This window comes from Rhea pennata, chromosome 33 (assembly GCF_028389875.1).
Source record: "Rhea pennata isolate bPtePen1 chromosome 33, bPtePen1.pri, whole genome shotgun sequence".
NCBI lineage: Eukaryota > Metazoa > Chordata > Aves > Rheiformes > Rheidae > Rhea > Rhea pennata.
The window spans coordinates 667,008-691,375 of record NC_084695.1 but is presented as its reverse complement, the minus strand read 5'-3'; the positions used below and the strand labels follow the sequence as shown (position 1 = coordinate 691,375).

General features: G+C 70.7%; 3 protein-coding genes across 4 annotated transcripts; 2 read left to right on the top strand and 1 right to left on the bottom strand.

Annotated features, from left to right (window-relative positions):
• The first annotated feature begins 1,443 nt into the window (after positions 1-1,443).
• Positions 1,444-5,715, top strand: DCAF15 (DDB1 and CUL4 associated factor 15). 2 transcript variants are annotated; one of them, XM_062598414.1, is made up of 13 exons: positions 1,444-1,581; positions 2,229-2,326; positions 2,421-2,556; positions 2,699-2,781; positions 2,891-3,030; positions 3,110-3,280; positions 3,367-3,933; positions 4,038-4,129; positions 4,205-4,333; positions 4,433-4,518; positions 4,595-4,699; positions 5,104-5,219; positions 5,332-5,715. In XM_062598414.1, exons 1-13 carry the CDS (start codon positions 1,444-1,446, stop codon positions 5,385-5,387), a joined length of 1,917 nt encoding a protein of 638 aa, XP_062454398.1. In that variant the 3' UTR covers positions 5,388-5,715. The 2 variants fall into 2 exon arrangements, with proteins under 2 accessions (XP_062454398.1, XP_062454397.1); XM_062598413.1 differs by having other exon boundaries at positions 2,675-2,781.
• Positions 5,716-6,754: 1,039 nt separating this feature from the next.
• Positions 6,755-15,300, bottom strand: RFX1 (regulatory factor X1). Its single transcript, XM_062598342.1, has 20 exons — positions 15,274-15,300; positions 13,729-14,803; positions 13,344-13,589; positions 12,208-12,317; positions 12,052-12,123; positions 11,669-11,764; positions 10,718-10,798; positions 10,466-10,566; positions 10,090-10,381; positions 9,813-9,994; positions 9,587-9,706; positions 9,399-9,514; positions 9,193-9,311; positions 9,008-9,117; positions 8,763-8,914; positions 8,586-8,683; positions 8,141-8,499; positions 7,350-7,503; positions 7,169-7,214; positions 6,755-6,999 (listed from the first exon to the last, which is right to left on the bottom strand). The coding sequence occupies exons 1-20, from the start codon at positions 15,298-15,300 to the stop codon at positions 6,833-6,835; spliced, it is 3,723 nt and encodes a 1,240-aa protein (XP_062454326.1). The 3' UTR covers positions 6,755-6,832.
• Positions 15,301-17,394: 2,094 nt separating this feature from the next.
• Positions 17,395-21,704, top strand: CLPP (caseinolytic mitochondrial matrix peptidase proteolytic subunit). Its single transcript, XM_062598435.1, has 7 exons — positions 17,395-17,461; positions 17,867-17,965; positions 18,054-18,125; positions 18,366-18,462; positions 20,300-20,487; positions 21,275-21,380; positions 21,473-21,704. The coding sequence occupies exons 1-7, from the start codon at positions 17,444-17,446 to the stop codon at positions 21,637-21,639; spliced, it is 747 nt and encodes a 248-aa protein (XP_062454419.1). The 5' UTR covers positions 17,395-17,443; the 3' UTR covers positions 21,640-21,704.
• The last annotated feature ends 2,664 nt before the right edge of the window (positions 21,705-24,368 follow it).

Sequence of the window (24,368 nt, the reverse complement as noted above, 5' to 3'; positions counted from 1 at the left end):
CGGGGGTTTTATCGGCAAATCTTCGTTCTCCCTTGGCGCCGGGCCTTATTAAACCTTCCTGCGCTGCTTCGGGACGTCCCCACGGTGCGAGGACACCCCCACCGGGGTCCGGGGGGGCCCTGGGGCTCGTGAGGGGGGCACGTCCCCGGGCCCCCAGCGGCCCCCGAAGCCCGTGGCTGTCCCCCAGCAGGTCCCCAGGCTGGTGGCACTGCTCCAGGCTGGAAGTGGTGTTCAGTCCCCATGGCTGTCACTTGGTGGAGTCACCAGACCTGGGCCTGGCCCACAGTGGCAGCCCCGAGGTTGGGGTCGCGTCCCTGGCTTAGTGATGGTCCCCCAGGCCTGTGAGGACCCCAGGCTGGTGGTGGCCCCCAGGCCGATGGTGGCCCCCATCTTGGTGACACGTCCCCAGGCTGGTGGTGGTCCCCAGGCCTGTGAGGACCCCAGGCCGATGGTGTCCCCCATCTTGGTGACACGTCCCCAGCCTGGTGGTGGTCCCCAGGCCGGTGGTGTCCCCCATCTTGGTGACAGATCCCCAGGCTGGTGGTGGTCCCCAGGCCTGTGAGGACCCCAGGCCGATGGTGTCCCCCATCTTGGTGACACGTCCCCAGCCTGGTGGTGGTCCCCAGGCCAGTGGTGGCCCCCATCTTGGTGACAGATCCCCAGGTTGGTGGTGGTCCCCAGGCCTGTGAGGACCCCAGGCCGATGGTGGCCCCCATCTTGGTGACACGTCCCCAGGCTGGTGGTGGTCCCCAGGCCTGTGAGGACCCCAGGCCGATGGTGTCCCCCATCTTGGTGACACGTCCCCAGCCTGGTGGTGGTCCCCAGGCCGGTGGTGTCCCCCATCTTGGTGACAGATCCCCAGGCTGGTGGTGGTCCCCAGGCCTGTGAGGACCCCAGGCCGATGGTGGCCCCCATCTTGGTGACACGTCCCCAGGCTGGTGGTGGTCCCCAGGCCTGTGAGGACCCCAGGCCGGTGGTGTCCCCCATCTTGGTGTCAGGTCCCCAGGCCGGGGCCTGTTCTCGGCCCGGTGGCGGTTGCCCCGGCAACGGCCCCTCCGTCGCCCTGGCAACGGCTCACGCCAGGCCCCGCGGGGCTCCCGCGGCCCCGCCCACCCCCCCGGGGCCGGGCCCCGCTGGTGCCTCTTCTCCATGGCAACCACCCAAGTGCGGACGGACGGGGGCGTTGTCCAATCACAGCACGCGCCCTGGTGAGGCCGTGGGCAGGGCGCCACCCTCTGATTGGCTGTTCCCCCGCGCCGGGGCGGGGCGCCGCGGAGAGCGACAGCGGCGACAGACCAATCGAAAGGGGGTCGCCTGCCTCGCGCCGCAGCGCCCCCCAATGACACGCGGGAGCCGCGGGGTCCCGACCAATGGTCGCGCGGCGTGGGCGGGCCGTCAGTGGCGGGACGCGTCTCTCCGGAAGCGGAGGGGGCCGGGAGGAAAATGGCGCCCAGCTCGAAATCGGAGCGGGGCGGCCCGGGGGGGAAGCGGGGGCCGGCGGGGGCGGCGGGCGGGTCCTCGGCCGGGCCGGGCCCGCGGGGCCGCCGCGAGCACGTGGTGCGGCAGCTCGACCGCGTCAAGGTGAGCGAGGGGCTGTGGGGGGGGTGCGGAGGGGAGCCCTGAGGGGGGGGAACATGGCGGGGGGAGACCCTGGGGAGGGGGACGTAACGGGGGGAGCCCTGAGGGAGGGAAGGGGGGGGCATGATGGAGGAAGGCCCGAGGGGAACCCTAAGCGGGGGGTGACATGGTTGGGGGATTCTTGGGGGGGGGAAACGCGACTGGGGGGAGGCCTAAGGGGGAGCCCTGGGTGGGTGGGAACATGTCGGGGGTTGTGGGGGGGGGGGATGGGGCGGGGGAGCGAGGGGCCCTTTGAGGGGGTGCATGAAGGGGAGCCCTCGGTGTGGGGGGTTATGGGCTGGGTGGGGGGGCTGAGGCGGGGGGCATGGGGGGGGTCGCTGCAGAAGGGAGACACAGCAGTGGGGGGGCTGAGGCAGAGGGGCTGGGAGGGGGATTATGGTAGGAGCCATCAAATTGGGGCACAGGAAACATGAGGGGGGCTGGGGAGGCTCTAGTGGAGCTGGGGGGGGAGCTGAGTGGCTGAAGAGGGGGGTGTGGAGGATGTTGGGAGTCAAGGAGCTGGGAAAGGTGCTGGGGGGTCTCGGCTCCCCATGCCTCGTGGCGAGTGCCACCCCTCCCCAAAAAAAAACCGCGCCGTCCCCGCTCCCCAGATCAGCGGACAGCTCTCGCCCCGGCTCTTCCGCAAGCTGCCGCCGCGGGTGTGCGTCTCCCTGAAGAACATCGTGGACGAGGATTTCCTGTGCGCGGGGTGAGGCGCGCCGGCCGGCTCCTCCGAGGGCTCCCGGGAGCGCCGGCCCGCCTGGCCGCGCTGCAGCTCCCTCCCTCCCTCCCTCCCGCTCCAGGCACATCTTCCTCGGCTTTTCTAAGTGCGGTCGCTACGTCCTGTCTTACACCAGCAACAGCGGCGACGACGACTTCTCCTTCTACATCTACCACCTCTACTGGTGGGAGTTCAACGTCCACAGCAAGCTCAAGCTGGTACTCGCTCCCCGTTCCTTGCCCCAGCCGCCGCTCCGGAGCGCAGCCGGGCGCCCGCGGGGGCTACAGGCGGCCGGCGCCATCCCTCCCGTCGCCCAGGCCGCTCTCCCTCCTCCAGGTGCGCCAGGTCCGCCTGTTCCAGGACGAGGAGATCTACAGCGACCTGTACCTGACGGTGTGCGAGTGGCCCAGCGACTCCTCCAAGGTCATCGTCTTCGGCTTCAAGTGAGCGCGCGAGAGAAGGGCTGGCAGCGGGGGGGGCTCGTGGGGCGGCCGCCGGCCCGCTGGGATGGGGGGCGGCTCGGCCCTCACCCCCGCCCCCCGCCTCCGGCAGCACGCGCTCCGCCAACGGGCTCCTCGTCAACATGATGATGATGAGCGACGAGAACCATCGGGACATCTACATCAGCGCGGTGGCGATGCCGCCCGTCGTGCACTGCCCCGCCTGCCACGACATGGCGCTGGCCTACCCGGGTGAGCCACGGTCGCCCGCTGTTTGTCCATCCGTCCCCTCTCTCCCGCCCTCGTCTGCCCTAACGAGCTCCGTCCGCAGGCGACCCGCACGCCCACTGCCTGCAGCACGGCTTCATGCTGCACACCAAGTACCAGGTGGTGTACCCCTTCCCCACCTTCCAGCCGGCCTTCCAGCTCAAGAAGGACCAGGTCGTGCTGCTCAACACCAGCTACTCGCTCGTGGCCTGCGCCGTCTCCGTGCGCGCGGCAGGTAGGCGCCGCGGGGCAGGGGCAGAAGGGGTCCGGCCGCCGCCGCCGCTGCCCTGACCCGCCCCGTTCCTTCCCTGCCTCCCGCAGGCGACGGCGGTTTCTGCCAGATCCTCTACGAGAGGAGGAGCCAGCCGCAGGCCTGGCGCCGGGTGGGTGCCGGGGCCGCGCCGGGGCCCTGCGAGCGACCGGCCGGCGCCCGCGAGCCCGTGGAAAGGGACGGTGGCGGCAGCTCGTGCCCCGGCGCGGCCCCGCGGCCGGGCGGCGATGGCCACGGCCGGCCCACCGAGCTCTCCCCGGCCGTGGCCAAGGCTAAAGAGTTCGTGGCCGACATCTTCCGCCGGGCCAAGGAGGCCAAAGGCTCGGCCCCGGCGGAGGAGGAGGAGGAGGACGAGGAGAGCGGTGGGAGCGGGTTCGGGTGCCGCCCTGAGGCTGGGCCTGGCGGCTCCCCGGCGCTGGCCAGCCCCGCCGGAGCGTCGTGGGAGGCCCGGCACTGCCGCCCGCCCCCCGGGCCGGCGTCGCCCCGGGGCGCCGGGACGCCGGAGAGCGAGCCGTCGCCCAAAGCGTCGCCGCCGTGCGGCGCCGAGCCGGGCTACGTCAACTACACCAAGCTGCGCTACGTGCTGGAGCCCGGCGACCCCGCGGAGCCGGAGGACGGTGAGAAGCTCCCGACGCTCGCGGGGCCGTTGCGCTGCCTGCCGCGAGGCCGGAGCGCGCCGACGGGTCCGGCCCTGGCTCCCTTTCACCCTCTCGCCTTGCAGAGTACGAGGATGACAAAATCTCGCTGCCCTTCGTCGTCACTGACCTCAGAGGCCGCAACCTGAAGCCGCTGAAGGAGAGGGCGGTCGCCCAGGTGAGGGAGGCGCTGGCCCCGCGGGGGCCGCCGGCCGGGAAAACCGCCGTGTCCCACCTTCGCCCGCTCCCACAGGGCCAGTACCTGACGGTGGAGCAGCTGACGCTGGATTTCGAGTACGTCATCAACGAAGTGATCCGCAACGACGCCGCCTGGTCCCGGCAGTTCTGCTCCTTCAGCGACTACGACATCGTCATCCTCGAGGTGGGCGCCGGGGCGGGCGGGGAGCCGCCCCCCCCCCCCCCCCCCGGGGCCGCCGGCCGCCCCGCGGAGCCGTGCTCAGCTCCAGCTCCTTCCCGCCAGGTTTGCCCGGAGACCAACCAGGTCATCATCAACATCGGGCTGCTGCTGCTGGCCTTCCCCTCGCCCGACGAAGAGGGGCAGCTCCGGTGAGCGGGGCCGTGCCGTGCCGCGCCGTGCCGCGCCGCGCCGCCCTGCCCCGGCTCACCCCGCTCCTCCCTGCAGACCAAAGACCTACCACACCAGCCTGAAGGTCGCCTGGGACCTCAACACGGGCACCTTCGTCACCGTCAGCGTGGGCGACCTCACCGAGGTCAAGGGGCAGACGAGGTGAGCTCGCCGCTGCGGGTGCCGGTTGGGGTGTCGCGGGTGCTGGGGCACCGGTAAGGGTGACTGGGGGCGCTGGGACAGACACTGAGACGCCTGGGGGTGGTGACACAGCCCCTGGGGCCCCCAGTAAAGGTGTCTTGGGGCACTGGGACGGGCCCTGGGGGCCCAGTAAGGATGGCTGGGGGCACTCGGATGGGTGCTGGGACACGTGGGTGTGCTGAGACAGGTGCCACATCCTCATGTCAGGGTTACTGGGAGCACTGGCTGGTCGGTTACTGTCACGGTACTGTCACTGGCTGTGACGGTTACTGGCAACACTGGGTGGGCGCTGAGGCCCCGGCGAAGGTTACTGGGAGCACTGGGCGGGCGCCGGGCCCCCGCTCAACCCGCCTCCCCGCCGGCAGCGGCAGCGTCTGGAGCTCCTACCGCAAGGGCTGCGTGGACACGGTGATGAAGTGGCTGGTGCCCGAGAGCAGCGGCCGCTACGTCAACAGGATGACTAACGAGGCGCTGCACAAAGGTGGGGGCCTCCGTGGGGCTGGGGAGGACGGCGGGGGGGGGGACGACAGAGAAAGGGCCCTGGCGCCTGGGCCCCCCCCAACCCAGCCCCCCTCTTCTGCCTCTGCCCCCAGGCTGCTCCCTCAAGGTGCTGGCGGACAACGAGCGCTACACCTGGATCGTCTTGTGACCCCCGGCGCCGCCGCCGGCCCGCTACCTCCTCCCGCCCCTTCCTTGGGGGGGGTTCTCCTTTTTTTCCCCCTCCCCTTTCCCCCTCTTTTTATTATTATTATTATTTTTTTCCAATTCGTGTTTTAATCGGGGTCGTTCCGGGCCTCGCTGCTCGACCTTCCCCCCCCGCCCCAACCCCTCGGCGCCGGAGCCCGCGCGCCAGAGGCGCCGGAGGCAAAGAACACGCTGGATTTATTCCTCTTAAGAAAGAACTACAAAAGGTAGAAAACAGCTTTTGCACTCGAGACTACGGCACGGGCCCGGCGGGCGGCCGCGGCGGGGGCCCGGCGCCCGCGGCGCCCCCTCTGCCCCCCGCCGCCACCGCCGCCGGCGTTCACACAAAATAGAGATTTTTATACAGTTTGTCGCTTGCGGCAATAAACATCGATCTCACAGGTTGAAAACACGGAGAGAAAAAAAAAATATATATATATATAATCCAGCCCGTGCGGCGGCGGCGCCGGAAGCTCGGAGGCGGTTACGTGTTCACCAGTCACGCGGCGGGGGGGGCCGGGGGGGTTAATTACATACAAAAAGCACAGATCCGTTTCCTCGTTAAAACTAGGATATCTAATAGTTACCAACCAGCAGGGGAAGGAGGGGCAGCACGTGGGGCGGGGGGGGGGGAGAGGGGGCTAAGGCAGTGGTGGCTGCGGCGGGGGGGGGGCACCAAGGGGGAGGGGGTGATGTGGGGCAGAGATTGCACACACACACACACACCCCCCCCCGGAGCAGCTGGGAGCCCCCCACCCCGGCTGCATGGCGTTCTGCCCCCTAAGTGCCCCCTTACAATGCTCCGTCCCCCCCCACCCAAGGCTCTATCCTGCCCCCCCCCCATGTGTCCTTCCGGCCCTGCTGGGGGGCAGCTCCCCAAATAGCCCCCCCAGAGGTGCAAGCTGGGGGAGGGGGACGTGACCCACAGCTCGGGGTTGGGGGCAGTTTTGGGGGGTAGGGAAGGACCCGTGTCCTGTGGTTCCCCTCGCGGCAGTGCCGGGATGTCCCTTGTCCCCCCCTTTGTCCCCGTGTCCCCCCCCCTCACCCCCAACAGCCGGGAGGGGGGCAGGGGGGGCACACACACGCTTTGGCACACGAACCCGGCGCGTTGCTTAAGGCACATATCGCTGCTGAGCGCCTCCCGTGCCCCCCCGGCGGCCCCCTCCCCTTCCCCGGAGATGGGACGGGGCGGGGGGGCGCGCTATGGGAACATGGGGGGAGGGGGCGCACGTGGGCCCCCCCCACCCCCCGGGCCGGGCTCCTCGTTTTGGTGGGGGGTGGGAGCGGGGAGGGGGCGGGAGCGAGGACGCAAGCGCGCGGCGTACCAGGCAGAGCTCGGCTCGGGGGCCGGGGCAGCGGCGGGGGGGGGTGGGGATGGGGAGGGGGGGCCGGGGTGCGGGACCCCCCCCCTTAGCTGGAAGGCAGGGCCTGGACGAAGATGCCGCGGGAGTCGGCCCGCGCCAGCTTGGCGGGGGGCTCCATGGGGTCGGCGGCCAGGCCGGCGGGCTCGTCTGCGTTGAGGGAGATCTCCTGCGGCATCTCCTCGTCGCTCTCTTCCTCCTCCTCCTCCTCCTCGTCTGTGGGAAGGGGGGGGAAGCCCCCATGAGCAGCATTGCCACCCCCCACCCCCACCCCCCTGAGCCACGCGCCAGGCTTGCGTGTGTCAGTAGGTTTCAGAGTTAACACAGTGGATCGGTGCCGCGGCAGCTTGGTGTCACCGTCTTTACCAGGGGGGGCGGCGCTCACCTTTGTCGGGGTCCAGGGAGTTCAAGGAGCTCGTCAGGTTGGCGAACTGCAGGGGGGGGGCAGAGGAGTGAGGCCGGGCGGGGGGGTGGCGGCCCCCCAACCTGCCCCCCGGGGCCGCCTGCCGTGCCGGGGGGGGGGGGCATCCCAGCTCCCCAGCTCCCCACCGCCCCCAGGCGCGCACCTCGCCCATGACGGCGATGGGCGTCTCGCCCTTGGCCTGGGCCACGCGGTGCTCCACCAGGTAGTACATGTACTCGTCGTAGAGCAGGCGGATGAGGTGGAAGGAGCCGAAGCTGGCGGCGCTGCGCAGGGTCAGGTCGCGGATGACCATGGAGCTGCGGGAGACGGGAGGCGTCACCACCGCTGCGGTGGGGACGTCGCCATGGCGGTGGGGTCTTCACGGGGGTGGTGGTGGTGGGGACGTCGCCACGGCGGCGGGGATGTTACCACGGTGGCGAGGACATCACTGCAGTGGCGCTGGGGATGCCACCACAGTAGTGGCGGGGACATCACTGCGGTGGTAACGGGGACGTCACCATGGTGGTGGGGTCTTCATGGTGGTAGTGGTGGGGACATCGCCATGGCGGCAGCAGGAACGTCACCACGGCAGCGGGAATGTTACCACAGTGGTGGAGACATCACCACAGTAGCGTTGGGGATGCCACCACAGCGGTGGCGGGGACATCACTGGGGTGGTAATGGGGATGTCACCATGGTGGTGGTGATGTTATTGCAGCAGTGGTGGGGATGTCACTGCAGCAGCAGTGGTGGGGACGTCACCGCAGCGGCAGGGACATCACATGGGTGGTGGGAACATCACCGTGGTGATGGTGGGGCTATCACCACAGCAGCGGTGGTGGAGATGTCACCGCAGTGGCCGCAGCAGTGGGGACGTCACCGTGGCGGTGGTGGTGGGAACATCACCACGGTGGTAGGGGTGTCACCGCGGCGGCGGGGACAGGGGCCACGCACCTGTAGAAGGACCACTTGAGCAGGAAGAGCTTGGCGGCCTTGGGGAAGCCGGCGCTGCCCTGGTAGGGCTTGAGCACCTGGGTGACGACGCCGTCGAGCCAGGCGGCCCACTGCTCCAGCGAGTTCTGCTGCTGCAGCGTCGCCTTGAAGTCGTGCTCGAGGCGCTGCACCAGGCGGTCCTGGCAGCGGCACACCCACGACGCCTGCTCCTGCACGTTGGCGAAGTCCACGCGGTTGAGGTCGCTGAGCATCTGGTTGATCTGCGCCGTGTTCTGCAGCACGGCGCGGGCCGCCTGCGCCAGGTGGTTGAGCGACGTGTAGCGCCGCAGCGTCTGGGCAAAGGCACTTGCTGCCGCCACCTGCACGGGGAGGGGGGGGGGCCGCGGCGTCAGCGCCGGCGGGGTCCCCGGCCCCGGCGTCCCCCTCCCCGCCGGCCCCGCGCCACCTTCACGCGGACCATCTCCTCGGGGATGTTCATCATGGCGTTCGTTAACCAGCTCTCCAAACTCTTGGCGAAGTTGCGGATCGCTTGCGTCAAGGCACCTGGGCGGAGAGGAGGGTGAGCCGGAGCGGCTCCCGCCGGAGCGGCTCCCGGCGGAGCGGCTCCCGGGCGGACGCTCACTGGGGATGGGCCGGAGGACGTCGGGGATGAGGATCTCCACCAGCCCCTGGTAGAGCACGTTGTCGCAATCCTTCGCCCACTTCAGGACCGGCTCGTACTTGGAGAGGGCGACGAGGCAGCTCTTGGGGAGGCGCTTCTCCGCTTCGGCGTGGCTGCGGGCGCGCGGCAGACGCTCGGAAAAACGCTCCAGCAACCGGCCCCGCTCCGGCCCCGGCTGCGGAGCGAAGGCGCCGGCCGCTACTCACACTGCGCCGGAGGCGGCCTCGCTGGGCGGGCTGAGGTCGAACCTCCAGAAGGTTTTCCACAGGGTCTCCACCAGGGTGAACTGCAGGTTCACCATCACGTCCACGATGGCCTGGCGGGGACGGAGCGGGGGTGAGGGCCGGCGGCTCGGCACGGAGCGGCGCGGCTCGGCGCGGCGTCGCTTTACCTCGCAGTGCTCGCGGTAGAGCGCCTGGAAGGCCTTGAGGTCCTCGGCGCTGGCGCCCTCGGGCAGCGGCTTCCCCTGCGGGTCGAGCTCGGAGAAGTCGGCGAGGCTCCGCGAGGCGTCTGCAGGGACGGGGACGGGGGGCGGGTGAGGCCGTGCCACGCCGTGCCGTGCCATGCCGTGCCGTGCCGCGCCGCGCCGCTCCTTACCCAGGAACTGCTGGTACTGCTGCACCTGGGCGCTGATGTCGGAGAGCCCCGCAGGCTGCTGCTGCCCCGCGGCCACCCCGTTGGTCATTCCCTCCATCTTCTGGATGGGCTTGAGCCTGCGGAGGCAGGCGGGGTGAGGCCGGTGGCGCGGCCGCACGGGCGGACGGACGCACGGACGCGCCGCTCACCTCTGCTTCTGCGAGAAGGGCTGCTGCCGCATGGCCAGGTGCTGCTGGTCCTCCATGAGCCGCAGCAGCGGCGAGCTGCCCTTGATGCGCAGCCCGTAGTAGTGGTACTTGGAATTCCCCCTGCGGGAAACGAAAGACAAACCGAACCCGGGCGGCTGCGGCACGCGCGGGCGCCGGGCAGCCGGGCCGGAGCCGCCCGCGGAGCCGGGAGCCGGGAGCCACCCACCGGGTGCCCAGGCGCCGGGTGCGCAGCCCCATGAAGACGGAGCGGATGAGTTTGCCGAAGGAGGCAGCGTTGACGGGCTCCAGCTTCTGCTCCTGGCAGTGCAGCAGGTAATGGCAGTAGAGGGTGCTCCGGGGCAGGCTGACGCCCTCCGCCGTCTCGTAGTTATCCAGGAGCCACTGCACCTGCGGCACGCCAGGAAAAAAAGAAAAAAAAAAAAAACAAGGAAAACGCCTCCACCTTGCTGTTCCCGCCCCGACCCCGGCGCACCGGGACTCACCGTGGCCGGGGAGGCGCGGGTGGTGTGCGAGTACGCCTGGCCGGCGCTGCCCAGCACGTAGCCCCCCTGGATGACGTAGGTGCCGGTGGCGGCAGCGGTGCCGGAGCCGCCGGAGCCGGCGTTGGCCACGATCTGCCCGCCGGAGACGTACATGGGCACGGAGGCGGCGGCGGCGGCGGCCTGCGAGGTGGCCGGCGTGCCGGGCTGCACGGCCGCCGCCGCCTCGTAGTAGCCGCCGGCGGCGTTCTGGGTGTAGAGCGGCGTCTCTCCGTAGGGATAAGCGCCGGAGCGGCTGCGGGGGGGGGGGGGGGCAGGGGTGAGGCCGGGCCGCATCGGCCGGGGCGGGACGGACGGACGGACGGAGGGTCGCACTCACATGGCGCTGGCGGCGTAGCTGGCGTCGCCGCCCTCCACGTACTGCACGGGGCCCGGGTAGACGTGCTGCACCGGCACCGGCACCGGCGGGAGCTGCTGCACCTGCGGGGCGGGGGGGTGAGCACGGCGCTGGCCTCCCCGCCGAGCCCCCCCTCTGCCCCGGCATCGCTGTCATTTTAAGGGAAAGGGGAGGAAAAAAAGGGGGAGGGGAGGCGGTGGGGGGGGTCCCGGCGCCGGCCGCTGCCGCCGTTACCTCCGGGCCGCCGGGCGCCGGCCCCGGGGCGCTGGGCTGCTGCATGGCGCCGGGCTCGGGCGTCTGCGGGGCCGCCGGCCGCTGCGGGGGCCAAACGGGGGCCGCCGTCAGCGGGGGCGGCCGGCGCCATTCCCCCCCCCCCTGCCGCCCTGTTCCCCCCCCCCCAACCGCCACCACCGGCCCCCAGACCCACAGCGGCGCGCACGGGACCGGCCCCGACCCCCCCCGGGCTTGGGCTGCTCGTCCTTCCTTTGCTCCCCCCCCCCCCGTTCTGCTTTCCCCTTCCCTTCTTTCCCCTTCCCTGCTTTCCCTTTCCCCGCTTTCCCTTTCCTTCCTTTCCCTTTCCCTGCTTTCCCTTTCCCTTTCTTTTTCTCGCTTTCCTTCCCTTCCCTTTCCCTTTTGTTCCTTTCCCTTTCTCTTTCCCCTTTCATTCCTTTGCTTTGCTTTTCTTTCCTTCCCCCTTGCTTGGTTTCCCTTTTCCTTGCTTTGTCTTTTCCTTCCTTTTCTTTCCTCTTCGTTTTCCTTTCCTTCGTTTTCCTTTCCTTTTTCTTCTTTTCCCCTCTCTTGCTTTTTCTTTCTCTCTCCTGCTTTTCTTATCTTTGTTTTTCATTTGCTTTTCCTTCCCTTTCTCTTTCCTTTTCCATCTTCTCTCCCTTCCCTTCTTTTCCCTTTCCCTTTCCTTTTGCTTTCCTTCCTTCCCCCTTCTTCCTTCCTTTTCCTTTCCTTCCTCTTTCCTTCCTTCCCCTCTTTCTTTTCCTTTTCCTTTCTTTTCCCCTTTTTTTTCCTTTCCCTCTCCTTCTGCTCGCTTCCCTGTTGCCTTTTCTTCCCGCTTTTCTCACAGTGGTGCTGGCTGCCTCCCAGCCCCTTCCGGGGCAGCGGGGTGCAAAACGTGTCCGCTCCGGCCTCCCGTCCTCCGCCCGCCCCGGGAGCGCCGGCGCCGCGGGCGCTCACCTCCTGGGCGACGGGCACCGGCTGCACGCCGTGCACCTGGAGCTGCGGCACGGCGCCCGGCTTGGCGGCGGAGCTGCTGGTCTGCGCCGGCGAGCGCTGGGCGAGCGGCGAGACCGGAGCCGGCTCAGCCTCCGGCCCCGCCGCGCCGACCTGTTTTCCCTGCCTCCCCCCCCCAACACGACGTCCCGCAGGGGAAAACGCCGCTTTCGGCCCCGTTTCCGCTGGGCCGCGGCGCTCTCCGATCCCGGCCGGGCGTTAGCGCTTTCCCGGTGCGTGAGCGGGGCCGTGAGCGGGGAACACCGCGGCGGGGATCCGCCGGCGTTCCCGGGGCCCGGGCGGCTCCGCGGAGCGGGACGGCACGGCACGGCACGGGGCGCCTTTACCTGCTGCGGCACCGGGACGCCGGCGATCTGGAGCGGGGAGACGGCCGCCGGCTTCGCCTGCACCAGGAGCCTCTGCGGGAGGGAGCGGAGGGGTCGGGGCGGAGGCCGGAGCCGGACGTTTGCGGGCGTTTCGGGGACCCGCCGGCGCCGCCGTACCTGCTGCGTGGCCTGGACCTGCTGCACCACCTGGGTGGGAACGCCGGCGGGTGCCGCCGCCGCGCCGGGACCGGCCTCCGACACCGTGTCGCTGGGCCGCATGGCGCCTTCTGCGGAGCGGGGAGAAGTGGAAAAGTCAGAAAAGCAGAGGGAAAAAACACCGGAAACGCACCAAGAGCCCCCGCCCCACCCCGGCACGCTGAGAAGCAGCAAAGAAGCGCTCCCCCCCCCAAAAAAAATTAACGGAGCGAGGAAGGGGAGCAGCCCGGCACACGCACTCCGGAGCCAAACGTGCTGCCGGCGCCTTGGCCAGGAAGGAGGCGGCTGCGGAGGCCGCTGGAGCTTTATATCCCGGGATCTTGGGCCGGGTGATCCGTGCCCGGCCGTTGGAGACCCACGGCTGCCGGGAAGCAGCTTTGGTGGCCGCCGGGAAGAGGCACCGGCAGAGGGATGTGGCCACCAGGAAGCGGCTTCGGTGGCCGCCGGGAACTAGTGCCAGTGGAGACCTGCGGCAGCGGGAAGCAACATCGGAAGAGGGATGCGGCAGCCAGGAAACGGCACTGGCAGAGGGATGCGGCCGCTGGGAAGCGGCGCTGGCACAGGGATGTGGCCACCAGGAAACGGCACTGGCACAGGGATGCGGCCGCCGGGAAGCGGCGCCGGCACAGGGATGCGGTGCCGGGAAGTGGCGCCAGCACAGGGATGCAGCCGCCGGGAAGCGGCGCCGGCACAGGGATGCGGCCGCCGGGAAGCAGCGCCGGCACAGGGATGCGGGGCCGGGAAGCGGTGCCGGCACAGGGATGCGGCCGCCGGGAAGCGGCGCCAACACAGGGATGCGGCCGCCGGGAAGCGGCGCCGGCACAGGGATGCGGCCGCCGGGAAGCAGCGCCGGCACAGGGATGCGGGGCCGGGAAGCGGTGCCGGCACAGGGATGCGGTGCTGGGAAGAGTGCCGGCACAGGGATGCAGCTGCCGGGAAGCGGTGCCGGCACAGGGATGCAGCTGCCGGGAAGCGGTGCCGGCACAGGGATGCGGCCGCCGGGAAGCGGCGCCGGCACAGAGATGCGGTGCTGGGAAGCGGTGCCGGCACAGGGATGCAGCGCCGGGAAGCGGCGCCGTGCCGGTGCGGGCGCTCACCGGAGACGGTGACGACGATGTACTGCTGCGGGGCCGGGGCCGGCGGGGCGGCGGGGGCGGCCGGGGCTGCCGGGGCGCTCGGCAGCTCGGCCGCGTACGGCGCCGCCGGGGCCGGGGCCGCTGCCGGCTGCTGCGGCGGTGGCGGCGGCGGCTGCTGGGCTGCCTGCAATTCCGTTACGTAGGCCTGCGTCGCCATGCCGACGGCGGGGAAAACGATAACAAATGAGGCTTTTTTGGGGGGGCTTCCTTTCGTCGAGGAGGGGGCAGGAAAACACGGCGGCGGGGAGGGAAGAGAGTGGAAAGACAAGAAAAAGCGGGAAACGGTTAACGGGAGGGAAAGCGGGGGCCACCGCCGACCCCGTCGCAGTCGCCACCGCTAACGAACCGCCTGCAATTAGCGCCGGGGCGGCAGGGGAGCCGGCTTCCCCTGCCCGTCCCAGCCGGGCCGGAGGCACTGGGATGGAGCTGGTCAGATCCGCCGGGATGGAGCTGGTCGGATCCCCCAGGATGGAGCCACTGGGATCCCCGGGGAGGGAGCCGCTGGGACGGAGCCAGTCAGATCCCTGAGGATGGAGCAGGGAGGATCCCCCCAGACAGAGCCAGTTGGGATCCCTGGGACGGAGCTGGGAGGATTCCCCCAGGATAGAGCCGCTGGGATCCCCCAGGACGGAGCTGGTTGGATCTCCCAGGACAGAGCCAGGCGGATCCCCCAGGACAGAGCTGCCGGGATCCCCCAGGGTGGAGCAGGAAGGATATCCCAGGAGAGAGCAGGGAGGATCCCCTGGAACGGAGCTGCCGTGATCCTCCAGGACGGAGCCACCGGGATCCCCCAGGACGGAGCCAGGCAGATCCCCCAGGACAGAGCTGCCAGGATCCTCTGGGACGGAGCCACTGGGATCCCCTGGGATGGAGCTGCCAGGATCCTCTGGGATGGAGCCACTGGGATCCCCCAGGGTGGAGCAGGGAGGATCCCCTGGGATGGAGCTGCCGGGATCCTCTGGGATGGAGCCACCGGGATCCCCCAGGATGGAGCAGGAAGGATCCCCTGGGATGGAGCTGCCAGGATCCTCTGGGATGGAGCCACTGGGATCCCCCAGGACGGAGCAGGGAGGATCCCCTGGGATGGAGCTGCCGGGATCCTCTGGGATGGAGCCGCTGGGATCCCCCAGGATGGAGCAGGAAGGATCCCCTGGGATGGAGCTGCCAGGATCCTCTGGGATGGAGCCACTGGGATCCCCCAGGATGGAGCAGGGAGGATCCCCTGGGATGGAGCTGCCAGGATCCTCTGGGATGGAGCCGCTGGGATCCCCCAGGATGGAGCAGGGAGGATCCCCTGGGATGGAGCTGCCAGGATCCTCTGGGATGGAGCCACTGGGATCCCCCAGGACGGAGCAGGGAGGATCCCCTGGGATGGAGCTGCCGGGATCCTCTGGGATGGAGCCGCTGGGATCTCCCAGGAACTGACCCGGGCAGATCCCCCAGGGACGGAGCCGCTGGGATCCCCCAGGACGGAGCCGGGAAGATTCCCCGGGACGGAGCCGAGTGGGATCCGCAGAGACGGAGCCGGGCGGAGGCGCCGGGACTGGACACAGCTCTGGCGGCTCCGGAAACCCCGCCAGGGATCCCGGGAGCGGAGCAGGCGCGTGGTGACATCATGCCCATGCTGACATCACCGCCGCGGGGCTGCTGGGCCTCGGCGCCGCCATCCCCCCGCGTCACCGCCACGGCATGACGTCACAGCACGTGTCCCGGCACGCGTGGCACCCCGGCGTGACGTCACAAGGCGACCCCCCCCCCCCCGTGCTGCTGCCACCCTGCGTCGCCAGGCAACCGACACGTGACGTCAGTGAGGCAGCGCCACCCCGCGGGGTGACATCGCGGGGTGACATCACAGAGTGACATCACGGCGCGGCATCACGGGGCGGCGTACCGGGGTGACATCATGGCGTGACACCATGTGATGACATCACAGGGTGACTTCACAGCCGCATGACATCACCACCCACCCACCCGCCCCCCCTTCCCAGCGCCGATGACATCACGCTGTGCCGCACGCTATGACATCACCGCATGACATCACCACCCCGCCCTCCCCAAGACAGGCGGGGAGGGGGGAGTGTCTCCCTCCCGCGGCGCCCCGCCCCCTCCGCCCCTCGCCATTGGCGTCCCTCGGAGCCCCGCCTCTTCCTATTGGTCCGCCCGCCCACCAATCACCGGGACGCGCGGGCAGGCCCCGCCCCCCCGGGGCCTGGGCCCTTCTTAATCCCGGGGCCGCCGCCGGGACCCCTCAGTCGGGGCAGGGCAGCGCCCGCCCCCCCCGCCGGGGCGGCCCCCTGCGCCCCTCCGCGCCGCCTCCCCCCTCCATCCGCCGCCCCCTCCCCCCTTTTCCCGTCCCCTCCCCGCCGCCATCTTGCGCGGCCCTCGCGCAGCACCCACCTGGCTCGTCCCTCCCCGCGGCCCCGCGCAGGCCGCGGCCCTTCCAGGGCCGGAGGCGTCAGGCGACGCGGCCGGGCCCGGGCCCGGGGCCGCGTTGGCGGCGCGGGCCGGGGAGGGGAGGGGGGGGTTGGCGTTGGGGGCCCGGCGGCGGCGGCGGGGCGGGGGCGGCGGTTGTTGTTGCCGGGTTCCCTGGTCGCCACGGCTACCGTGGCTATGGCGCCCTCCGTGTTCCCTCACCGGGGCAACTGTTGCTACCCGCCTCGGCTGCGGGCGGGGCCTCCGCCGGGGAGGCCTCGCCCCGCCCCCGCCTCGCCCCCATTGGCCGCCGCCGCCGCCCCGCGCGCGCCGGTTGGCTGCCGCCCCGCGTCATTCCCCGTGGAGGCCACGCCCCCGTTCCCCCCCCCCCCCCCGGCGAGGCGCGCTGGCGCTTCCTGCAGGGGAGAGAGGGGGCGGGAGGCGGGGCGCGATTGGGCGGGCGGGGAGCTGGCGGGCGGCGATTGGTCGCCGCCGCTGACAATCAGCGCCGCGGAGGAGGCGGGGGGGGAGCCGCGCCCCGGTGCGCTTGGGAGGGGGAGCGCGCATGCGCGTGGGCCGCGCGGGCCGACGGGAAGGGTAGTGCTCGGCGCGCGGGCCTGAGGCCTCCTCCGGGGCGACGTCACGGCCCGATGACGTCAGCAGCCGGCAGCGGGGGAGCGCCTCCCGTGACGTCACGTGGGATGTGGGGCTGGGTGTTGGGCTGGGCCAGGGCCATGGGGGCTGGATATGGGGCTTAGGTGCCACAGGAGCTGGGTGTGGGGCTGGCTGGGCCAGGAGGACATGGAGCCGGACTGAGGGAGATGTGGGGCTGGGTGTGGGGCCAGGTGGGGGGGGAGATGTGGGGCTGGGACGGGGGAGATGTGGGGCTGGACGTGTCAACAGAAGTGGGGCTAGGATAGGGCCAAGGGGGCTTGATGTGGGGCCTAGGCAGGTGCCATAGGGGCTGGGTGTGGGGCTGGGCCAGGAGGACATGGAGCCGGACTGAGGGAGATGTGGGGCTGGGTGTGGGGCCAGGTGGGGGGGGGAGATGTGGGGCTGGGACGGGGGAGATGTGGGGCTGGACGTGTCAACAGAAGTGGGGCTAGGATAGGGCCAAGGGGGCTGGATGTGGGGCCTAGACAGGTGCCATAGGGGCGGGTGTGGGGCTGGGCCAGGAGGACATGGAGCCGGACTGAGGGAGATGTGGGGCTGGGTGTGGGGCCAGGTGGGGGGGGAGATGTGGGGCTGGGACGGGGGAGATGTGGGGCTGGACGTGTCAACAGAAGTGGGGCTAGGATAGGGCCAAGGGGGCTGGATGTGGGGCCTAGACAGGTGCCATAGGGGCTGGGTGTGGGGCCGGAGGGGTCGGTGCCCCGGGGGGGGTCGGTGCCCCCGGGGGGCACTGAGGGGGGGGACTGGTGCCCCCGGGGGGGGGGCGGTGCCCCGAGGGGGGGGATCCCGGGCCCGGCGCTGCCGCGGGCCCAGGCGCCCCGGCGCGGGGGGAGGGAGGGGGGAGAGGGGGAACCGGGGGGGCGTGGAAACGACACCGCGGTGCACGCTGGGAGCGGCGGTCATGTGACGACGGCGGCCGGTGGGGGGGGGGTGAAGGTCACGTGACGGCGCGGGGCAGCGCGCGCTTCCGGGGCGCCATGAGGGTGGTGGTCGCGGTGAGGGGCCGCGTTGTGGGGGCGGGGGGGCGGCTATGGGTCCTGTTACGGGGATGTCGCAACCTCGTTCCCCCGAGGGAGTCCTGGTTATGGGGGGCTCCTGGGGGTTCTGGTTATGGGGGGGGGGGTCTCAGGGGGTCTGTGTTATGGGGCAGAGTCCTGGGGGGTGCCGGTTATTGGGAGGATCTTGGGAGGGGTCTTGCTTCTGGGGGGGCTTCTGGGGGGGTCGCAGTTATGTGGGAGTTCTTAGGGGGGTCCTGGTTATGGGGGGGTCCTTGTGAGAGGGAGGTCCCGGGGGTTGCAGTTATGGTGGGCTCCTGGGGGGGAGGTCCCGGTTATGGGGGGGGGTCCCGGTTATAGGGGGATCCCTGTGACCTGACCCCCCCCCCGCACCCCGGTCTGCAGCGCGGGCTGCGGCTGGGCTGCTGGGCAGCCGCCGGACGCAGCTTCCACGCGACACCGCTGGCCCGCGGCCCCCTCATCCCCATCGTGGTGGAGCAGACGGTGAGTGCCGGGGGGGGCAGCCCTGAGACCCCCTCATATGCTGTACCCCCCCCATCCCATCCCCACTGACCCCCCCCCGTCCCCGCAGGGCCGCGGTGAGAGGGCCTACGACATCTACTCGCGGCTTCTGCGGGAGAGGATTGTCTGCGTCATGGGGCCCGTAGGTACCGGCGGGGGGGACGCGCCATGGGGTGGGGGGGGCGCACGCTTTTGGGACGGGATATGCTCTGGCAGGAGGGAAATGCTGCAGGGAAGGGACACGCTTGTGGGGATGCGGTGTCTGTGGGGAGGATGCGGTGCTTTGGTGGGGGGGTGCGTGTGGGGGGGTATGGGGCACAGGGGGGCGACGCAGTGCCTGGGGGGGGCAGCGTGGGGTGGCAGCGCCGCGGCGTCCCCACAGATCGACGACAGCCTGGCCAGCTTGGTCATCGCCCAGCTGCTCTTCCTGCAGTCCGAGAGCAACAAGAAACCCATCCACATGTACATCAACAGCCCCGGTGAGGGGGGGACACGGAGGGGACATGAGGGGGCTGTGGGGAGGCCCCGAGAGGGGGGGCTGGGGGGTCCTGACTGGCCCTAGGAAGCCCCAGGAGGGCCGTAGGGATATGTGGGGGGCCCTGGGAGGCCGTGGGGAGCCCTGGGAGGGCTCTGGGGGGCCGTGGGGAGCCATGGGGAGCTGCTCAGGGGCCCTGAAGGGGCGTGGGGGACCTGGGGGGGCGGTGGGGAGCTGTCTGGGGGGCTCTGAGGTGCTGTGAGGAGTCCCGGGGGGGCCATGGGGAGATGTGGAGGGCTCCGGGGGGCCATAAGTAGCCCCAGGGGGCTGTGGGGCACTGCGTGGGAGACCTGGGGGGCTGGGGCTGTGGGGAGCCTCAGGGAGCCATGGGGGGCTGCACGGGGGCTCTGGGGGGCCCATGGGGAGCCCCAGGGAGCCATGGGGGGCCGCACGGGGGCTCTGGGGGGCCCATAGGGAGCCCCAGGGAGCCATGGGGGGCATGTGGGGTCTCTGTGGATCCCATGGGGAGCCCCAGGGAGCCATGGGGGGCCGCATGGGGGCTCTGGGAGGCCCATAGGGAGCCCCAGGGAGCCATGGGGGGCACGTGGGGTCTCTGTGGAGCCCCAGGGAGCCATGGGGGGGCCGCGCGGGGGCTCTGGGGGGCCCCGGGGGGCCATGTGGGGGCTCAGGGAGGCCCATAGGGAGCCCTGGGGGGCCACGCGGGGGCTCTGGGGGGCCATGGGGGGCTGCGCGGGGGCTCTGGGGGGCCCATAGGGAGCCCCGGGGGGCCGTGCGGAGGCTCTGGGGGGCCCATGGGGAGCCCCGGGGGCTTGGGAGGGCCCATGGGGAGCCCCGGGGGGCCATGGGGGGCAGCGCAGGGGCTCTGGGGGGCCCATGGGGAGCCCCGGGGGGCCGCGTGGGGCTCTGGGGGCCCATAGGGGGCCACGCAGGGGCTCTGGGGGGCCCATGGGGAGCCCCGGGGGCTTGGGAGGGCCCATGGGGAGCCCCGGGGGGCCATGGGGGGCCGCGCAGGGGCTCTGGGGGGCCCATGGGGAGCCCCGGGGGGGCGTGTGGGGCTCTGGGGGGCCATAGGGGGCCGCGTGGGGACTCTCGGGGGCCCATGGGGAGCCCCGGGGGCCACGTGGGGCTCTGGGGGGCCATAGGGGGCCGCGTGGGGGCTCTGGGGGACCCATGGGGAGCCCCGGGGGCTTGGGAGGGCCCATGGGGAGCCCCGGGGGGCCATGGGGGGCCGCGCAGGGGCTCTGGGGGGCCCATGGGGAGCCCCGGGGGGCCGCGTGGGGCTCTGGGGGGCCATAGGGGGCCGCGCGGGGGCTCTGGGGGGCCCATGGGGAGCCCCGGGGGCTTGGGAGGGCCCATGGGGAGCCCCGGGGGCCACATGGGGCTCTGGGGGGGCCATGGGGAGCCCCGGGGGCCACATGGGGCTCTGGGGGGGCCATGGGGGGCTGCGCAGGGGCTCTGGGGGGCCCATGGGGAGCCCCGGGGGCCACGTGGGGCTCTGGGGGGGCCATGGGGGGCCGCGCAGGGGCTCTGGGGGGCCCATGGGGAGCCCCGGGGGGCCGCGTGGGGCTCTGGGGGGCCATAGGGGGCCGCGCGGGGGCTCTGGGGGGCCCATGGGGAGCCCCGGGGGCCACGTGGGGCTCTGGGGGGCCATAGGGGGCCGCGTGGGGCTCTGGGGGGCCATAGGGGGCCGCGCGGGGGCTCTGGGGGGCCCATGGGGAGCCCCGGGGGCCGCGTGGGGCTCTGGGGGGCCATGGGGGGCCGCGCGGGGGCTCGGGGAGCCCCGGGGGGCGGCGGCGGCGGCGCTGACGGCGGCGGCGCAGGCGGCGCCGTGACCTCGGGGCTGGCCATCTACGACACGATGCAGTACGTGCTGAACCCCGTGTGCACCTGGTGCGTGGGGCAGGCCGCCAGCATGGGCTCCCTGCTCCTGGCCGCCGGCGCGCCCGGCATGCGCCACTCGCTGCCCAACTCCCGCATCATGATCCACCAGCCCTCCGGCGGCGCCCGCGTGAGCCCCGGCACGGGGACGGGACGCGGCCGGGGCCAGGGTGGGAAGAGGGATAGGAACGAGGAGGGCAGGGATGGGATGGGGACTGGGATGGGATGGGAACAGAAATGGGGAAGACAGGGATGGGATGGCATGGGGACTGGGACGGCATGGGGACTGGAAGAGAGAGGATGGGGACGGGAACGGGAAGGACAGGGATGGGACAGGAATGGGAATGGGAAGAATAGGGACAGGGTGGGGATGGGATGGGATGGGGACTGGGACGGGATGGGGATTGGGACGGGATGGGATGGGAACAGGAACAGAGGACTGGGACGGGATGGGGACTGGGACGGGATGGGGACAGGAACAGAGGACTGGGACAGGATGGGGACAGGAACAGAGGACAGGGATGGGATGGAAACAGGGATGGGATGGGGACTGGGACGGGATGGGGACAGGAACAGAGGACTGGGACAGGATGGGGACTGGGATGGGATGGGATGAGGACAGGAACAGAGAGGACAGGGACGGGATGAGGACTGGGATGGGATGGGAACAGGGACGGGATGAGGACTGGGATGGGATGGGAACAGGGACGGGATGGGGACTGGGACAGGATGGGGACAGGGAAAAGGAGACCAAGATGGGATGATGCGACAGCGTTGGTGGCCCCCGCGCTGAAGCCGGCAGCGCCTGGAGGCCGCTGCGGAGGGGAGCAGGGCTGGGGGAGCCGCGTGGCGCATCCCCCCCACCCCACCCCACACCCCACCCCACACACCCCTGCATCGTCCCTGTCCGCGCCCAGGGCCAGGCCACGGACATCGCCATCCAGGCGGAGGAGATCCTGCAGCTGAAGCGGCAGATCACGGGCATCTACGCCAAGCACACGCGGCAGCCGCCGGCCGTCGTGGGTGAGCGCGTCCCCACGGTGCCACCGCGGCCCCGTGGTGCCCCCGTGGTGTGTCCCCCCCCCCCCCCCCCGGCTGAGCCGTGTTCCCCGCAGAGGCGGCTATGGAGCGCGACCGCTACATGAGCCCGGTGGAGGCGCAGGAGTTCGGGCTGCTGGACAAGGTGCTGGTGCATCCGCCGCCCGACGGCGAGGACGAGCCCCAGCTGGTGCACAAGGAGCCGCCGCCGGCCCCCACGGCCCCCCCGGAGCCCCGGTCCTGAGAGCCCCCGGCCCCCTCCGCCGCCTCGTTAGCCCTCCCACTTTAATTAAACAGCCTCAAATGGCAGCTGGGCTCCTTGAAGCGTGTGTGTGTGTGGGGGGGGGCAATAATCTCCTCCTCCTTCGCTCCTGCCAAATCTGTATCTGGGCCCTATATCCCGCTCTGGACCCATATCTGCCCCAGCGAGGCCCTGTGTTTCCCGCCTGGACCTGTATCTGCCCTGGCCATGCCATAACCAACCCCCCCCGGACCCACATCTACCCCAGCTAAGCCCTATATCCCCCCCCTAGACCCATATCTGCCACAGTTGGGCCCTGTAGCCTCTCCCCCAGACCCACATCTACCCCAGCTAAGCCCTATATCCCCCCCAGACCCGTATCTGCCACAGTTGGGCCCTGTATCCTCTCCCCTAGACCCACATCTACCCCAGCTAAGCCCTATATCCCCCCCAGACCCGTATCTGCCACAGTTGGGCCCTGTATCCTCTCCCCTAGACCCACATCTACCCCATCTAAGCCCTATATCCCCCCCAGACCCGTATCTGCCACAGTTGGGCCCTGTATCCTCCCCCCTAGACCCACATCTACCCCATCTAAGCCCTATATCCCCCCCAGACCCATATCTGCCACAGTTGGGCCCTGTATCCTCTCCCCTAGACCCACATCTACCCCATCTAAGCCCTATATCCCCCCCAGACCCATATCTGCCACAGTTGGGCCCTGTATCCTCTCCCCTAGACCCACATCTACCCCAGCTAAGCCCCATATCCCCCCCAGACCCATATCTGCCACAGTTGGGCCCTGTATCCTCTCCCCCAGACCCACATCTACCCCAGCTAAGCCCTATATCCCCCCCAGACCCATATCTGCCACAGTTGGGCCCTGTATCCTCTCCCCCAGACCCACATCTACCCCAGCTAAGCCCTATATCCCCCCCCAGACCCAGATCTGCCACAGTTGGGCCCTGTATCCTCTCCCCCAGACCCACATCTACCCCAGCTAAGCCCTATATCCCCCCCAGACCCATATCTGCCACAGTTGGGCCCTGTATCCTCTCCCCTAGACCCACATCTACCCCATCTAAGCCCTATATCCCCCCCAGACCCATATCTGCCACAGTTGGGCCCTGTATCCTCCCCCCTAGACCCACATCTGTCCTTTCTGGGCTCTGTATCCCCCCCAGACCCATATCTGTCCCAGCGGGGCCCTTCATGCCCCCCCAGACCTCTATTTGCCCCTTCCCCCCTCCCAAGACCTGCCCCCCCCAACCGAACTACATTTCCCGGCGTGCCCCGCGGCCCGCGCCTATTGGCCGGCGCCGGCGGCCAATGGGGGAGGAGGGGGCGGGGCGAGGCGGGCTATTTAAGCGGCGCCGCGGGGGGCGGGGCCAGCCGGGAGGGGCGAGGTGGGGCCGCGGCGGCCGCTGTGGGGCCGCTGTGGGCCTTGGGGGGGGGAGGTGCAGGGGCCGCCTGGAGGCCAACGGGGCCTTGAGGGGACCATGGGGCAGGGTTAGGGGCCGGGGGGGACTGGGGTTGGGGGTCTTGGGGAGGGCTGTGGGGCAGGGTTAGGGGGCTTGGGGAGGGCTCGGGGGCAGGTTCGGAGGCCATCAGGGCCTTCGGGGGTCACCGCGAAGCCAGTTTGTGAGCTGTGGGGCTGAGTTGGGGCTGGGAGCCCTTGGGGGCATCACGGGGCAGGTTGGGGGGCTGGGAGGGCCCTTAGAGGGCTGTGGGGTGGGCTTAGGGGGCCGGAAGGGCCTTGGGGAGGCTGCAGGGCAGGTTTGGGGGGCGGGGGGTGGCTTTAGGGGCCTTGGGGCTGACTGAGGGTTGTAGTAGTTCTTGGGAAAGCAGTGGGGCAAGTTGGGAGGCCATTGGGCCAGTTGGGGGGCTGTGGGCCGTTCAGTGGGGCGTGGGATGGGCTTGTGGGCTCATGAGGGCAGGTTTAAGCGTGGGAGGGACCCTTGAGGGGGTTGTGGGGTGGGCTTGGGGGTCATGAAGCCCTTAGGGGAGGCTGTGGGGTGGGCTTGGAGGTTGGGGGGGCAAGTTGGAGGGCAGTAGAGCCCTCCGGGGGGCTGTGGGACAAGCTGGGGGGAGGCGGGGGTAGGTTTGGGGCCAGGAAGGCTCGTCAGGGTGGCTGTGGGGTGGGTTTGAAGGGAACCATGGAGCAGGTGTGGGGCAGGCTTGGGAGCATGGGACAGGTTTGGGAGGAGCCGTGGGGCAGGCTCAGGGCTATGGGGCAGGTTTGGGGCCATGGGGCAGCTGAGACCCCTGCCTGGGGCTGCGTCTCCCCCCAGATCCCATCTGTGGGGACCATGGCGCACCCGGCCCCCTCCCCAGGTAACTGGGGGGCCTGGACGCCTGGGTCCCTTGTTGGGGGGGGGCTCCTTTTGGGGGGCCTCGTGGATGCCTGGGTCCCATGCTGGGGTGACGCCTCCCCCCCCCTAGATCCCAAGGATTTCCTGGGGGTCCCGGGGCTGGGGGGCAGGCGGAGTCCCCCCACCTCCCCGCGGGACGCACAGGGGCTCTGCCCAGCCCCCCTCGAGCAGGCAAGAGCCGGGGGGGGGGGAAAGGGGTGAGGTGGGGGCTGTGGGGTCTGGGGAGGGTCCTTAGGGAAGTGGAGGGGACCCTGGGGTGCAAGTGGGGGCTCAGTAATGGGTTGGGAGGGTCCTGGGGGGGGCTGGGCTGGGATTTGGGGGGTCCCAGAGGGGTTTCCTGGGCTTAGATGGGGTTTGGGG

What these genes read in the sequence shown, in the direction of transcription:
- DCAF15 (XM_062598413.1), top strand. Translation starts at nt 1,444, where the DNA reads ATGGCGCCCAGCTCGAAATCGGAGCGGGGCGGCCCGGGGGGGAAGCGG. An exon ending in GGCAGCTCGACCGCGTCAAG is followed by an intron (nt 1,582 to 2,228) that starts GTGAGCGAGGGG and finishes CCCGCTCCCCAG; the next exon opens with ATCAGCGGACAGCTCTCGCC. An exon ending in TAACGAGGCGCTGCACAAAG is followed by an intron (nt 5,220 to 5,331) that starts GTGGGGGCCTCC and finishes CTCTGCCCCCAG; the next exon opens with GCTGCTCCCTCAAGGTGCTG.
- RFX1 (XM_062598342.1), bottom strand. Translation starts at nt 15,300, where the DNA reads ATGGTGTCACGCCATGATGTCACCCCG. An exon ending in CCCGGCGCTAATTGCAGGCG is followed by an intron (nt 13,590 to 13,728) that starts GTTCGTTAGCGG and finishes CCTCGACGAAAG; the next exon opens with GAAGCCCCCCCAAAAAAGCC. An exon ending in CATCGTCGTCACCGTCTCCG is followed by an intron (nt 12,318 to 13,343) that starts GTGAGCGCCCGC and finishes CCCGCTCCGCAG; the next exon opens with AAGGCGCCATGCGGCCCAGC.
- CLPP (XM_062598435.1), top strand. An exon ending in CCATCGTGGTGGAGCAGACG is followed by an intron (nt 17,966 to 18,053) that starts GTGAGTGCCGGG and finishes CCGTCCCCGCAG; the next exon opens with GGCCGCGGTGAGAGGGCCTA. An exon ending in AGCCCTCCGGCGGCGCCCGC is followed by an intron (nt 20,488 to 21,274) that starts GTGAGCCCCGGC and finishes GTCCGCGCCCAG; the next exon opens with GGCCAGGCCACGGACATCGC.